The 15716-nt window shown below is 40.6% G+C and overlaps 1 protein-coding gene across 2 annotated transcripts in view; it reads left to right on the forward strand.

Annotated features, from left to right (window-relative positions):
- The window catches only part of ss (aryl hydrocarbon receptor spineless), a 256618-nt gene that overhangs the window by 77124 nt on the left and 163778 nt on the right, over positions 1-15716 (forward strand). For both annotated transcript variants that reach the window (XM_083123883.1, XM_083123884.1), the window contains exon 2: positions 11446-11636. In XM_083123883.1, coding sequence (XP_082980009.1) covers positions 11446-11636 — 191 coding nt within the window. The remainder of the gene's footprint in view (positions 1-11445; positions 11637-15716) is intronic.

Raw genomic sequence — 15716 nt, forward strand, 5'->3', positions numbered from 1 at the left:
AAAATATCTTCTTTTTTCTCTTCTTCTTTAATGGTAAGTGTAGCGAAACTAAAGTCCCCCACTTCCCCCTTCTTTTGGACGAAAAATCCCAGCAAAGTGATCTCATTGCCGACTTCCTCTATTAGGGCCCCTCATTTCGGCTTCTTCCCATGCAATTTCTTTCATTTGTCATTGTTTTCTGGCTTCATTTTCCTCTGAATTATGACCTTTATATTTAACTTGGTTCTCAAACTTGCACAAGGTAATTGGAGAAGTTAAATATATCATATAAAATAGAGAATTCCAGTTGTACTTATCTTATTGACATTGAACGGAGTATTCTTTTCAAATGTTTCACTTACTAGATATATACAAATACGCATACGGCAAAAAATCTTCAGTTTTTATTTAACGCAAAAGTATCTCTTCCGGCCATCAATCGAACTAAGTGTGTCTAGTTTCCAAATTTGCGTTGAAATAGGTTTACAGTTCGCCATTTTGAAATATGTTTACCGATTTTATTCAAATCCAGACTAGTATACTGACGTATTTATAGGCTATGGTATCTTTAGTACAAAAGCTAAAAATTTACATCAGTTATCATGCCCACAAAATTGCTGACTATATTGTTGATGCACTATGTTACTAAGTTTTTAGGTTAGGTGACACTACTGGCGTACGCGGAGGATGATGATGGGACTACAGCCTCCTCCGATATTTTGAAAAAAATCAACACTTTCAAACAAAAACAGTGAAGATGTCGGGGAAAAGACAGTGGTAAATGCAAACCTCCCTTAAAAATGGCCCCCATTGGCATTTTTGAGAGGATAAAATTCTAAAAATACTAAATACGTATCTTACCTTCTCGCTCGTCCTAAACAACGCATTATCTTTCGAAGTTGTTATTTGTCAAATTGTATCCTAAGTAATTCCTATGTGAGTTTTCCACTTAAACATACTCAAATGTTGGGTACATGCAATGATGTAATAATAATATAAATAAAATAGTGGATATATACACGTGTGTGTGTGGAGGGTGGACGTCGTCGGCTTATAATTAAAGGGTCTTTGGTTCGATACCCGGTGGAGGAAATTAGTGGTCTGGTTTCCATTTTAAACTGTAGGTCCAGCCCCCATTAGCCTTTCCACGCATGAAGTGGACAAAAAATAACAATTCATATACGTATATGTAGATATATATCTGCACAAGTTTTTCCCAGTTCTTAAGAACGGAAATCAACTCCTAATTATTATCTTTATTTTGTTCACACATGCAGCTAGGATACACGTTGGCATGTACAATGCACTATCCTTCCTTTTTCTGCTAATCCACTTAAGAGACCTAAGAATTCCGCCATTTCAAACGCTGTGAATAACTGCAGAAGAATCCGTATCTCCTCCTCCGATATTTTACGATAAGCAAGAAGACCCTTCACTTAGAAAAAGAGGCCACATATTTCAACCCGGGATAATTTGTCATCCACCTAAAATTACAGGGACTCTTGCTTTTTCGGCGGGTGCTTCGGCCGGGAAAGGCCGCACCGCCCCTCTCACTCTATCTCTCTCTTTTCTCTCCACGGAACATTTCTTGTCTGAGGAGTTAGGTCGCACACCCTCTCGCCTTATCGGCTGCCAGCGAACAAACGTTATCCCAATTACAAGGCCGACCCAGGCACGAAGAATAATGTGGGTCGGATCAAACCCTACCCAGGCAGTAATCTTTGATGAAGCACGTTACATGTTTTCTAACCCCCTCTCCGTAGAACAGTTCATGGAGATATTTCGTTAAATGTTGGTCGCGTTGAATTAGTTGTTAATTTGTTATCGTAGAATTCAATCGAGATTTTCAGGTTTCTCTATTTTTCATCCAGAAGACAGGTTCGACCTAATATTATTTTATATCAGTCCGGTTCCTGACTGCACCCACCTACTATAAGCGATTTCTTGTCATCTTGATCACTTGTGATTATCGTTTGATTTTTTAGTTTCCACTTTTTCCCATCTACATCAATCTTATTCAGTATCTCTATAAGTTTTATTAAATTCACCATATCAAATGCTTTTCCCACATCCACAAATACTATAAATAGTACTTCCTACCTTTCCCCACATTACTTTTAAAATAAATTTTCTGTTTGTTTACAAAAATGAGAGAGGTGCACTTCGGCCTCCACACCTGATATTTCCCAGCGGAGGCAAAATCCCCTCCCTTCAAAATATTCAGGAAAGTCGGCAAAATGGGAATTCCCCTTTGGCCGAAAATTTTACTTAGATGGAAAATCTGATATAATGTGCCTCTTGGCCATTCAGCGAAATAGGATTTGGCTAAGCGGTAAGGCACGGGTTCCAATCTATCAAGGAATGGTGATACTGATTCCTTCATTTCGTAATGCGTCCGTCCTCCATTGTCCCCTGGAGAACCCGCTTCCGCAGAGAATTGGCGCGATGAGATTTTAAGGATATCATTCATCAGCTTCTTGGAGCACCACACCTCTTCACCCCTCCTTCTTTGGGTTGATTCGTTCCGTTCACACCTCGGAATTGAACTTTTACGCCAGAAAATGAAGGGATTTCTTCTTAAGGTTCTGGATCTCGTCTAATTCCCCTTTTTCTCATTAAACTTTGCACGGAATATGGATATCAATCCTTTTAAGATTATGGGGAGAGTCATTTCTGGGCCACATTCCCAGGTTATCCCTCTCTCTCCCTTCTCTTCCATTTTAATTCCCAACCTCGTTCTCCATAGGAAATGGATGGAGCCTCATTATGGTGAGTTGGTGATAGACAGCGAAGGGTGTGGAGTATTTGGGGAGCTTGATTCTTTTTTTTTTTTAAAGAAATCTTTCTAATATTGTTTCGTGCGTGTATGTATAAGAGAGGGGGGAAGAGAGAATGGTGCCGAAGAGCAGATATGTAATCACTAGCAGCGATATGGTGCCAAAACTGGGGGAGGGTTGCAAGGACAGTTTACTTTCTCTTGGCAGACAAGGCTTGGCATTAAAGCCATAGTGCGGGGACAAAAAGTGGATGGCAACTCCCCCTCTTGCTCCCCCAATCGCCGTCACGGATTATATATATATATATATATACTGATTACCCGGCGTTGGCCAGGTATTTATTTATCTCAATCTTGTATTAGATAGGAAAATAATGAATTCTAACTATAGCGTAAAATGTAACAAATTTTAAACGTGATCGTGAATGTCACCAATTAGCTTAGCGACTCCGAAAACTATGGATTCTACACTAATCTAGGTCATTTCTGGCATTTTATTTTTCACCCCCCCCTCATCCCCTCCCATGCCGATAGGTGATGAACTTGAAGTTGAACCGCATTGGGAGTGTCACGAAAACTATGGATTCCACACTAATATCGGTCGTTTTCGAAACACAGCCTGAAAGTTAGACAACCCGAGAAACACTATCGTTGTGCGTGATTGCATAGAGTCACGGATGTCTGTGCGGAATTTAATAATCGGTCGTTTTGGATTATTTTTACATCTCACCCCTTCCCACCCCACCTCTAGGAGTTCCAGGGGTGTCTTACCCCAAAAGTATTATTTCCAGATTGTAAGTGATACGTGTATCAAGTTTGGTTGAAATTGCTCCAGGCGTTCGAGAGTTATGCCGGAACAAACAAACATACACACCGACACACATACATCAATTTTTTATATATAGAAGATATATATGTATATAATAGAGAGAGGGGGGATAAAAAGAGATAATGAAAACAGTGAAGAGTTGTTTTGTTGTTGTTGAGTTTGTTTTTTGCACAGAAAGGCTAATCTTGACTGCACCAACAATTGAAAGTGGGATCCGAACCACCACGTGGCTCCACTTGATATCAAACCCCTTCATTACAAAGCGACGACGTTTTCACTGCACCATCGGGGAGTCGCAAAACAGTGAAGAGCTTGAAACATACCTCAGAAGGAAGAGAGGGAGAGAGAAAGGAGAAAAGATGGAAACAGTGAAGAGAGAGAGAAGAATATAGAGACAGATATACGCGCAGATAGACTGCCACTCACACACGCTCACAGAAAGGAGGGGGCGGAGAAGATTGAGAGGGGGGAAGGGGGAAAGGAGGCACCGAGGAGGGAAGTTTCCGTTGTTTGCAAGAAGAACGATTCGGAGCTCCCTCGCAGCTCTGAATTTATCTCACATCCGTTCCAGCATCACTAATGTGCTTTATGACGCGAAGGAGGGAGTGGGGAGACAAGAAGGGGAACCTGGGAAGATAGCCCATCGGTAATTTTCCAAGCGCCAGGTAAATTAGTGACGTAATAGAATAGGAGAGGACGGCGAACGAAAGAAGAGGAAGCGGATATAAGCGAGAGGAGGGGAAGAAGAGGGAAAAAATGGATGAAGAAGGGGGAAATGGTGGGGGATGAAAGTCTGCTTGGATATGGTGCGTACGCGGGTGGAGATAATTTTTTTTCTAAAGAGATGAACGACGATTGGGCTAGCTGCAGGACCACTCCCACGCCTCGAGACAAAATCTGGAGGCATCAATAGGAGATGGCTTTTGCGCAGTCGATCCTAAGTCAAACTGCCCGTGAGCAATGGTCGATCTGTTCGCTTGCTTGAATTGCTTTAAAGGTTCTCCACCAGAACAGACCCAGTGTTGAATCCAGCCACCTTCCACCGAGGGAGACATCGAAATTTAACGAAAGGGGGTGGGGGGGATAATACCAATAAATAGTTTTAATTTCCCCTTACTTCTGATGTGTTATTAAATTAAGTGTAATTAATCACTTTAAGAATAATATTTTGAGAATAAAAGAAATTTTAACATGTAATAATTTACATTTACTGCAAACTTACTCAGGCGAAGAGGCTTTATACAGCGTATGTGTGGATGACATCATCGATGTAACTTTCTGTGGGCTCGTCGTCCCTTTCAGTTGTCACCTTGACACAAGCTTGAAGCGTATCCTGATCCTTCTTATTTCTTAATTTTAGCAGTTATCATTAAAACGGACTTTTAGTTTTAAAGAGAACTGAATCAGTGGACAGGAAATGTACGTTCTATGTTAAATTAAAGCGAATGAAAGAAAGCTTCAGTGAACCTGGTTGCCAAATTTCTAAGCTATTGTCCGAATGCTCTCTCAGGTTACTGAAATTTTCGGGGGGAGGGATTTTCCTTCTCGGGCCACCCCCTAAATTCATTACTGGGTGTGCCAGGAAAACTAATAGAAGCGAGTAAGTGAAGTAGGCCTGCAACCCATGTTCGTTTATCATACTTCAGATGTGCATAATTCATCATATCTGCCACGTTATTTCATTTCCAGTAATTTATCCACACACCCCCAAAACTTCCTCGACTCCCCCTAAAATGTTTCACAAAGCCCCAATTTGTGACCATTTTGGCTCTAAATGTATACTCACACCCCTCTAAATATGAAGCTACACCTCCCCAGATGGAAAATTCATTATAAACGCCTGTCTCAGTTTAACATTTGTTCATTAAAGGGTGATAAAAAAATCGGCAATAGAATAGATAAAATAGGCACTTAAGAAACAAAACATATTATACCAAGAGAATGCTTTATCCCGACACACACACTCAAATAAGAACACCCATGGCCATGGTCGTCCGCAGAATGTTTTCCAGGGAGGGGCAAGCAAGGTAATTTTTTCCAGGGGGGCAAAGGATGCATATTTTCCCCCAAAATAGTGATGTTCCCTCAAAAAACACTATTTCAGTCTGAAATTATCATGTTTCTTCGACGAATTTAGTATAATAATTACTGAGCCTGAAATGAAAGTAGGCTATGTGTGAAATATATAATTTTTAGGTAGACATTCATTTTCCAGAGGGGGGGGGGCGCGTGGCCCCCCCTTCCGGATGCCCATGCCCATGGCATCGTAGCGCTCTGTGCTAACTGCTCCGCCACGAAGGTCGGCTTAAGATAAAATAGGCGATGTTAAAGCCAAAATATCTAACAGTACCTGAAAAGGTGTGGATTGGTACTTAACAGGCAATTGGAAGAGATGGAAAGGAAATAAGAACAAAGAAAATACAACAATAAATTGTATATATCCCAGTAAGAATTACAAAGATGAAAAATCAATATGAATTGGCTTCATGAAGTACAAGTACAAGGAAAACGTCTTGAAATAACTTACTTATTTTACTTGCATTATGTTTTTAAGCAAGCTGTGGAGAATTTCATGCAGAACATGAAATGTAAGCGTTCAGAATTGCAGTAAGTTAGAACCAAACTTACAGAGTACATTTAAGAGAAGTAAAGTGCGGGCAGAAAAGCCACATAATCAAACTCCAGGTATCCGTAAGCCGCGGAAAACGATCTAATAATTCCTGGCGCCATCTGGAAGTGCAAATCAAAAATACCGACTTGGCCGTTACAAAATCAGCGAGACATTTTACGATCATTCTGTATACGGCTTGATTACTTCTTCGGCTTCATTACACCATTTCCCCAAGTCGTTTTTTCTTTAACTTCTTCACGGAACGGTAAAAGAACCCCCTTTCCCCCCTTCAAGAACGGGAGAAGGGTAGAAATCTGAATGTGTTTGAACTTTGTGCTCGCGCTTTTCTTGGTCCCTACCTGGTAATTGCAGGCTAGGAACGAGGTTTTCCAAGACGTCGTTAAAACGGTAACGCGATATTTCACTCCGGCTGTTTATTTCCGGAGTTTGAAGAACGATCCCCAGGTAAAGTTTTTTAAGGGCGGAGCGGCGAATGGGGAGAAAGGGGGGAGTAGCTGTTAACGTGATTATTGGCACCATATTTTCAAGAGCGTTAACGACTAAGCCTTGAGGCAGAGTAGCAACTTACGCTGTCTCCATCATTCCCGTCCCCCTCCTCTCTCTCTCGTCTTGTTTTTTTGCAGTCTTTTTGGTCCAAGGTTCCTTTATTTTTACACCTTGTCGATAATTTTCAATCGATACCGGTGATTTCTCGGCCTCCGAACCGTACGGTAAGTGGTATAGTCAGTGCCACAGTAGCCTGGTTCAGACTAGGGGATGAGATTCGTTCAAATGCAGACTTGACGGCAGCAAACTCGTAGATGTAATAATATACCTAATTAACTGGAACACAAAGCAGTGTTAATCCTTCGCTGATAACAAAGCTCTGAAAGAAATTATACTTTTGAAACACTTTCCATAAAACACTGTTGATCGCTTTTGCGCGTGTTCAAATACGTGACGAAATTATGTCAATATCTCAGAACAAAAACGGGAACAGGCGGAGATTTGATTTGATGTTTGTTATTTAGCGTCGCTTATCTGCCACTTTTTACTAATCGCGACGATGAGGATGAGTGATTATATGATGAAATTGACGAAGAGAAGAAAACCCACAAAGAGAACCGATGCCCAGGACGGAATTCGAACCCCATTCGAACATGAACCAATCGCCTAATAACAGTAACTGTTAAAAAAAAAAATCGCCCCATCCACGCTACTTAGCTACATCACTAATAGCCTATCGTAGTACACTGTGCTCACCACGACCTCCGCGCGGAGATCAGCAACTGGCTGAGAGATGGATCATTGCCACTAGAATGATCTTGTGTGGTAGGCTGTAGTGTGAGAACCGACAGAATATTCTAATTGTCCGTCTTTCTGTCCGTAGATTGTTCATCAGTAGCTGCAAGATAGCGTCATCGTTGCTCCAGATTGCTTAATTATTGTCCAAAATATTGCGAGAATCCTCATCTCCGCTTATTTTAATGACTCTCAACCACTGGGCCACGATCACCTGGGAAGATGGCCTTTCGTTCGGGGTTCACCAGCGATAAGATTTGATTGATTGATAGATTTGGTGTTTTAAGTCCACTTTATGCACAGTAAGGCTAATCGGAACTGGGATCCGAACCATTATGTGCCACCGGGTATCGAACCCGGGACCCCTTGATTACAAGGCGACGACGAGTCATCGAGGAGGCCACCAGCGATAAGAGGAAATCCTTTCTCGCCAGTGCTGGTGAGAAATCAAAGTGGCTGACAGTGGACTGTCATTCGTGCAGCCTCGAAATTTGAATATTAAGGATTGGGTCTTTCTAGAGTTAGAGCCGGACGGTGAAGCGACTTGCAGCTCAAGCGGGCAGCAGTCTGGAAAGGTGTTCTTACATTCGGACGTTGACGGATGGGCATCACGGACAATTTAGTTTGTGCATCAATTTTCATTAAAAGAATATATGAATTTGAAATATTCTGATTAATTGGAATTTTTTCGTACCAAATTATTTTAATGCTTTGGCCAGATTAAATTAAAAGATTCTCGTTGTGAACGAATTTAATCCAAAATTTTATACTTAGAAATTTTCAGCGAAAAATGCAGGCTCGACCAGGACTCGAACCCGGGTCTCTGGCATACCCGTGCCTTTGCTTTAACCACTTTTTTTTCTCTTTTTTTCGAAAGGAAAGTTCCTAAGCGGAAGCTTCCCCCATCACACTTGATTCAGTCATATCATTTCATTCACATTTCTATTTCAGGACTTTTCAGGACAGACAATCACAAATACCCCTGCCTTACCCGGAACCCCTGGCGTTGTAGCGCGTTCTGCTAACCACTTCGCCACGGAGGTCGACAACCACTGAGCTACAGCTAGAGACAATAGAGAGCTATTTACGAATAAAATTGTTGAAATCAAGGCCTCGACATTTTAAAAAAATCATCGACAAGGCATCGACTTTACCGGGCCGCGGGCTCTCGAAGGTTGAAAACCACTGACTTTATTCGCAATAGCATTTTTGGACTAAATAACATATCTACTTGCATGACATTCAACCATCTTGCGTGAGAGTATAATCTCACTTCTGAATGTGCGTAAAGACCCATGCACGCATCTATTATCCCCCTTCCCTCGCTCTCCACTTCCCATCGTCACAAATGCAGAACCGCCACAGCACGCCGACAGACAAACAAATCCCGATCGTTCGTGACGTCAGAGAAAAGCTGTCAAAGAACACGGAGGGACATTTGTCTACGTCAGCACGACACTTTTGTGTCTGCGGCACGTCTGCCAGTCAGTTGGAAGCAATTGCATGCGATGTCATGAGATCAAGGGAAATTTCCCGCACAGCGGGAATTCTAAGCGAAACCAGGGAATAGGCGTGAAGGTTTGCTACACTGACTCTTTCGCTTTTTGTGATTTGCTTTCCTGAAAATTAAACGATCTGCTAGAATTTTCTTAGCCTCTGAGTTCATGTGTGATAGATTAAATAGATGGTAGAAAAGCGGGTAGGTTTTGGTGTGTGCTAGGCGAATGGCTTATAGTGTAAATATACAAACTGAATCGAAAGTTACGAACAACGTATATGTCAATAAGAGTAAGATGAGTATAGCGAAACAAATTGTAGGTACCATTGACATAATAGTTATTTGGACCGCTTTGTAGGGAAGTACGCGCATTTCCTTTAACGTTTTTGGTAGCATAAATGATACGTAAATGCTTCCAAAAATCATAAAGCATTTTTTATACCACACAATACTTTACACGGAACCATTTCATTTAACCATGAATTGGTAAAATAAACTGCCTTTGTGATGAATTTTAATATTTTACAAAAATGGGAAATTATTTCCTTGGGAGTGATTTTTAATACAAAAATGAACTCTTCATTTCTTGAAGGATTTTTTTTTCCCCTTTGATTAATTGATTTACTTTATTTTACTTCTCATTTCTACCACTTGTGGCTAATTGCGAAGATGAGAATGAGTGATTATATTACATAAATATATGACATACAAAGAGCACCCATGCCCAGGCTAGATTCGAAGCCGGGACCTCTGGCGTCGTAGCGCAGTGTGCTAACCACTCTGCCATGGAGGCCGGCCCGAAAAGATGAGAATGAGTGATGATATGATGAAATTGATGAAGGGATGCTCACAAGGAATGCCCAGGCCGGGATTCGAATCAAGGACCCCTGGCGTCGTAGCCTGCTGTGATAAGCACTTCGCTACGGAGGCTTGTTGAAGGATTTTAATAGCAAAAAAAAAAAAATTGGTAGGAAACAGAAATCCTTCTGTGCAAGGATTTTGGACCTTTAAAATAAAAATACGCAAATTTCCCTTTTGAGGGATTTTTACATGAAGAAAGGGGAATTTCCGCCAAACAAGCCCGCCGTAGCCGATCGCATGACAAGCAAGGACAAAGACGGAACGTGCCATTCGCACGGCGCGTTCACGCACCGCATTTGCCGGACCTGACCTTCACGCGTTGCAAGATATCTCGTGCGGACACATACATTAACACCTATCCGCCGCGTTGGTATTTGCCAGAGAGGAGAGCAAATGCAGAGGGCGTGGAACCATTGAAAAGAGGGAGGGAGAGGGGAATCCGTAGTGGCTTGTCGCCTATGTCTGATTCCACGCACGAACCTCGCTGATCATGCAAGAGACCAAAAACTTCATTCAGGACTCAGGGAAACCCGGTGTGGCGTGTTGCATAACATCCACGAGCCACGTCATAGCCTGCACGCAGCGATCAGCTGGTTGTTTGCACGAATTTCACCGCAGGGTGTAAAGAAAATGCGCCGACTGAGGAAAAGGGGTAGGATTGGAAGAAGGCAAGAGCGGAAATGGAGTGATTTTGGCCATAGTCGTGGTTCGTCTACTAGTTTTTTTCTTTCTTGTGACGGATATTTTGTTCATCGTCGATTCATTTAATTTTTGTTATTTACCGTCGCTTTTCTGCAACTTTTGACTAATGAGGAATGATGATATGATGAAATTGATGAAGGGGCGCTTACAAAGAACACCCAGGCAGGGATTCGAAACCGGGACACCTGGCTTCGAAGCGTGCTGTGATAACCACCTCGCCACGGAGGGTTTCTCTGGATTTTCCAGAAGTTTACGAAGCAAGTTGAGTTGAGTTTCAAGTACACTTTATGCACAGATACGCTAATCGAGACTAGAACTACAGTTTTAAGTGGGGTCCGAATTGAACCCCGGACCTCTTGATTATAAGACAAGAACTTTACCGCTACGCCATCTCGGCATCATAAGTTTGCGGCAATGTATGTTGGATCTCTCTCGGGTTCGATTCCCAGCCTGAACATGCGGGTTCTTTGTGAGTGCCCCTTCATCAATTTAATCATACCAGAACCCATCCTCATCTTGGCGATTAGCCAAAAGTATATTAGGAACAAAATGAACCAAATCAATCAAACAAGTTCTTAGCTGGACTAGGCAATATTATGCATTAATTTTAGTGTACAAAGTGTACATGTGTATAGGAAAAATAGACATCAAAAACATACGATAAGAAAAGCAAGTTAATGGAAAAAAATATAATAATAACTCCGAAGATTAGAAAGAGATATATAGCAGGAACTATTTTTCCTTGTATGTACTTTTTGCTTAGATAAATAGTAGGAACTGTCTGTTTCCTGGAGAATTGTCAGTTATTAACGAGCATCTACTATATGTGTATTACATTAGCTACTTTATATTGTGTACTAAATAAAGCTTCTGTTGTTTCTTTTCAGTCTGAAACCTCCACCCAAAGATGGCGTGACTAAAAGCAACCCCAGCAAACGTCATAGGGAAAGATTGAACGCCGAGTTGGACACACTGGCAAGCCTTCTACCGTTCGAGCAAAACATTTTATCCAAGCTGGACAGACTATCAATTCTTCGTCTCTCTGTTAGCTACCTGCGCACCAAGAGCTACTTCCAAGGTAAGCCAAGACAACTTGGTCTCCTTGTTCGATAGTAAAATTTTGTAGGACCCTTTTGTTTGTCCATTACGAATGCTCGACATAGTGATTGGTGCTCTCTCTCTCTCTTTCTCTTCAACTTGTCTTTTCTCTCGTTCTTTTTCTGTCTTTCTTTTTCCTTCTCTTTGTCTCTCTCTTTCACTCTTCTCTTCCTCTTTCTATCACTTGCTCATTCTTTTCTCTCACTTTATAACCCTCACTTTCTCTCTCTCTCTATAATCTCACTTTATTTATCTCTATGTATGTCTTTCTTTCTTTCTCTTTCTCTCTCACTCTTTCTATCGATCTTACTTTATTTATCTTTCATCTTCTCTCACTTTCTATCTCTCATTTTTCTCATCTATCTTTTCCTCCTCTCTTCCTCCATATATTTATCTTCAATTCTAGTATTTTCCTCATATCATAATCATCATCTCTCTCTCTCACACACACTCTCTTTGCTTGTTTGAATTTTCCTTTTCCTTTCTTTCTTCCTCTTGTCCCCTCTCCACCTCATTTCCCTCACTTCCTCCTTATCTTTACTTATTCTGTCTCTCTCGCTCTCAGACTGCTTTCTCTTCCATCTTTCAGATGAGATAGAATTAGGAACTTGACACTTCGATTACATAAATTCCCATGTCTGTGCATTAAAATTTTCTTTCCACTTATTTTAGCAAATGTGTTGAAACGTACAGAAAAGTAACTGCAAAGTAACAGTCAATTTCGTCACTCGTTACCAGACAAGAGTAATTGAGTAACAGTTTCAGTTATTCATTTCCAAAAGTAATTAGTTACAATTACCGTTACTCTAACAAAGCAACTGCATTACAAGTAAGCCTGCTCTTTCTGTACATTTTGCTTTCGTGCTCCAAGCTCTGATAGCAACAAATAAAATCAAGGAAGACTGCATGATCAGGGGACATATGCTCAAGTGCGCCACATTAACACAAAATTACATTTGCGGGACAAACGACATCGCTTCAATGATAGATCACCAGGATTATTCCCTGTCAAAAGGGCATTGCATGCGTCGTGCTCATATTCACCCACCCGCCTTTCCCTCCCCTCGGTGACTACCGTTGCTGGCATTATCCCTAAACAAACCTCACTGGCAGAACCTCTCTTCATCAGATTCCCCATCCCGGTTTCTTCCCTATTCCTACGAAAGTTGGAGGAAGTAATTTCAGGTTCTTAGTGGACCGTAAGGCGTTTACCATCCCTTTCTGTGGCAAGGGAGGGGGAGCAAGATTGAGAAGCAACCAACGCAGAAGGGGGAAGAAGAGCACTGAGTTGGAGATTAATTGTTATCTTGATATCGTGAAAGCATTTCGTCTAAGCTTGAACTCGATTCTACTCGGGTACCTTATCTGGGGACATGATCTCCGGATATTACGGAAAATGACACGCAAATCGGCCATTAATATTGCATATACGCAAGAACACAAAAGAGAATCAGGAAGGGGAGGAAAAACGGGGAAGAAATGGAGGGTAGAAAAAAAAACTTCATTTGCTGTATTTGATTTTGTGCGATTCGCCGAAACTATAACCTGAACACGGTCGTTGCTGTGCAATTATCAGTCTCGTTGAGTTGACCAGGCCGTACCGATGCTGACTCTACTACTCTGGTGCCATCTAGCGATTTTTTGCCGAACTAATAAAATGGCTATCGGGGTGTTAATGTCACCCAAGGTTTCGAAGCGTTCCTACTGCTGTTTTCTTGAATACATCGAGGTAGAAACCTGTCAAGGTATATAGATGTTTTCTTTTTATGAAACGAACAGGAATGAACGAATCATCTCGAATTTGCAAATTGGTTTGATACAATTGTTACTGTATGGCATAGCGGTAACATTGTCACCTTGTAATCAAGAGGTAACCGGCAAACCGTAGTGATTGGAGCTAGTCCTTATTAGCCAGCCAATCAGGGCATAAAGTGGACTTAAACTTTTTGTCATTTGTTATTAAAGTAGCAAATCATCATGAAACTAAGACAAAAGAAAAACACTGGAGAAATTATTTTATGTTTGGTCAGGCGGGGAAGTCTAAGCTGCAACTAAGCCAAGGTGTGATTGTGAATTTCTGAAATGAACCCCCCCCCTTTTATCGGGAATCAGACTGGGGCAAATTAGTCGAGATCATTAGCCACCCCTATAGCAATTGACAGACACACATACACACACACAAACGCTAGTGTTTATTTCCAATGCAGATAGAAAATACCCCAAGTTCAGCATCGTAGTAGCTTCCATGTAAGGGAATAAAAGGAGACACTCTGTTGGTGGATCAGAGAATTAACCCATTGGGCTAGAAAATACGGCTGTCCCAAAAACAGTACCATTGAAACCAGTCCTTTCTAATTCCAATTCAACTGGAGAAAAAAAGCCAATTGCTATCTTCGAGAACTGCACATGAATTATTCATCACCTCAACTATTGTAAGAAACCCTTACCACCACATATACTTATATTTCCTGCTGTCATATTAAGCTTGCCTTGAAACTGTCTATTCACGATCCTTCCCTTTTACTATTTCCATAATTAAGAAGGGATAAGCTGGTATGAAACAGTAGCAACCCTTGTCAGTGAAGACCATTTTTATCATGGAGGGGAAACCTTGGTTGAGTTGTGTGTGGCGGACAGGGTTGAACTTTGGAAGAAAGTGGCCTAATTTGTAATGCAGTAGGTCTGTTATTCCTTTGAATGAACCTAGCTATCAATTGGAAATATAGTACATAATTTACAGCTTCCAATTGGAGGATGTAATGACATAGGAGTTTCATCCGATCTTCCTTTGTCTCCGTCTGTTTCTTCATTATGTTTTTCTTTCCTCTCTCTTCAACTGTTTCCAAACCGCAGCACCATGTATTGTGTTGCAGAAATTCATATAGTTGTTAACAATGATTTATGTGATTATATCACCGGAGGATTATCTATTTTGATTTCGTATAAATGTCGTGTGCACTTGGAACACGAGCTGTTTCTCAACGTGCTAGTAAAATTATTATATTTCTTGACTCACCTAAATGTAAGAACAAAAATTTATATTGTACTTTAGATAAGGTTTTACTGCGTTTTGTAGTTCTGATTCATACTAGTCCAAAGAGTGACGTAACGCATAAACTCCAAAAACATGTTGTGCGGGCAGAGGGATGCTATATGTTCGGAGGAAGTGCATACCTTCATTTATGCTAAAATTGATGTTATTTTGAATTATCTTTGCGCATCTTGGTAGTAAGCTCGAGCACCATCATATTTTTACATATATCTATCAGCTTTTAGCACATATTTTAGTTATTTTTACATATAATTTCCATATCTTCAAACATCTTCCGCCATATAGCTATATACGATTACTACCCTTCTTGTGTTAAATACCAAAGATTTTTAGCTCATTTTGTACACTCTGTTTATTTTAAATCTTGACAATGGACAATGCATCTGCTATTTTAACATTTTTGTCAACAATGGAGAATGCAAGCTTGAGCTTTCGCGGTGAAATCCATTGCATATTTGAAAATATTCTCCATTACTTCATGCGATATTCAACGCAGTTTCAGTCAATATAAATAGCCTATGTCTTTAGAGACAACAGAAGTAATTCACATTTCAGCACTTGAATTTGGTAATTAATTTTTTTCGGTAACAAAAAATAAAGCACATTTTATATTTGAATTTTGTATTACAATTAGGCTAATTGTAAGGCGATGCATTTTATTTAGCTAAGTGAACCGTTTCTTGCTTAATAAAGATCGCCATTTTTCATAATTGTAACTTCATATTAAATTCCATATTTTCATTAAGATAACTAAATATACGTGTATATTTACATATCTAACATTTTTTTGGATAATATAAATCCGCACCCTCTAAATAAGATGCCTGATTATAGCAAAACATTTTCGTAATGATGAAAAATGTCCAATGCGAATTTCCCATCCTTGCTTCAACAAATCAATACCATGCTTCTCTTATGTAATGGAATGCAATTACTCCAAAATGGAGACACTTAAGGCAAGTATCTTGTTATTCATTACGTCATCATTCTAAGAGTTTCCTGCACGAA

Source organism: Lepisma saccharinum, chromosome 6, assembly GCF_977018435.1.
Source record: "Lepisma saccharinum chromosome 6, izLepSacc3.1, whole genome shotgun sequence".
Classification (NCBI taxonomy): Eukaryota; Metazoa; Arthropoda; class Insecta; order Zygentoma; family Lepismatidae; genus Lepisma; species Lepisma saccharinum.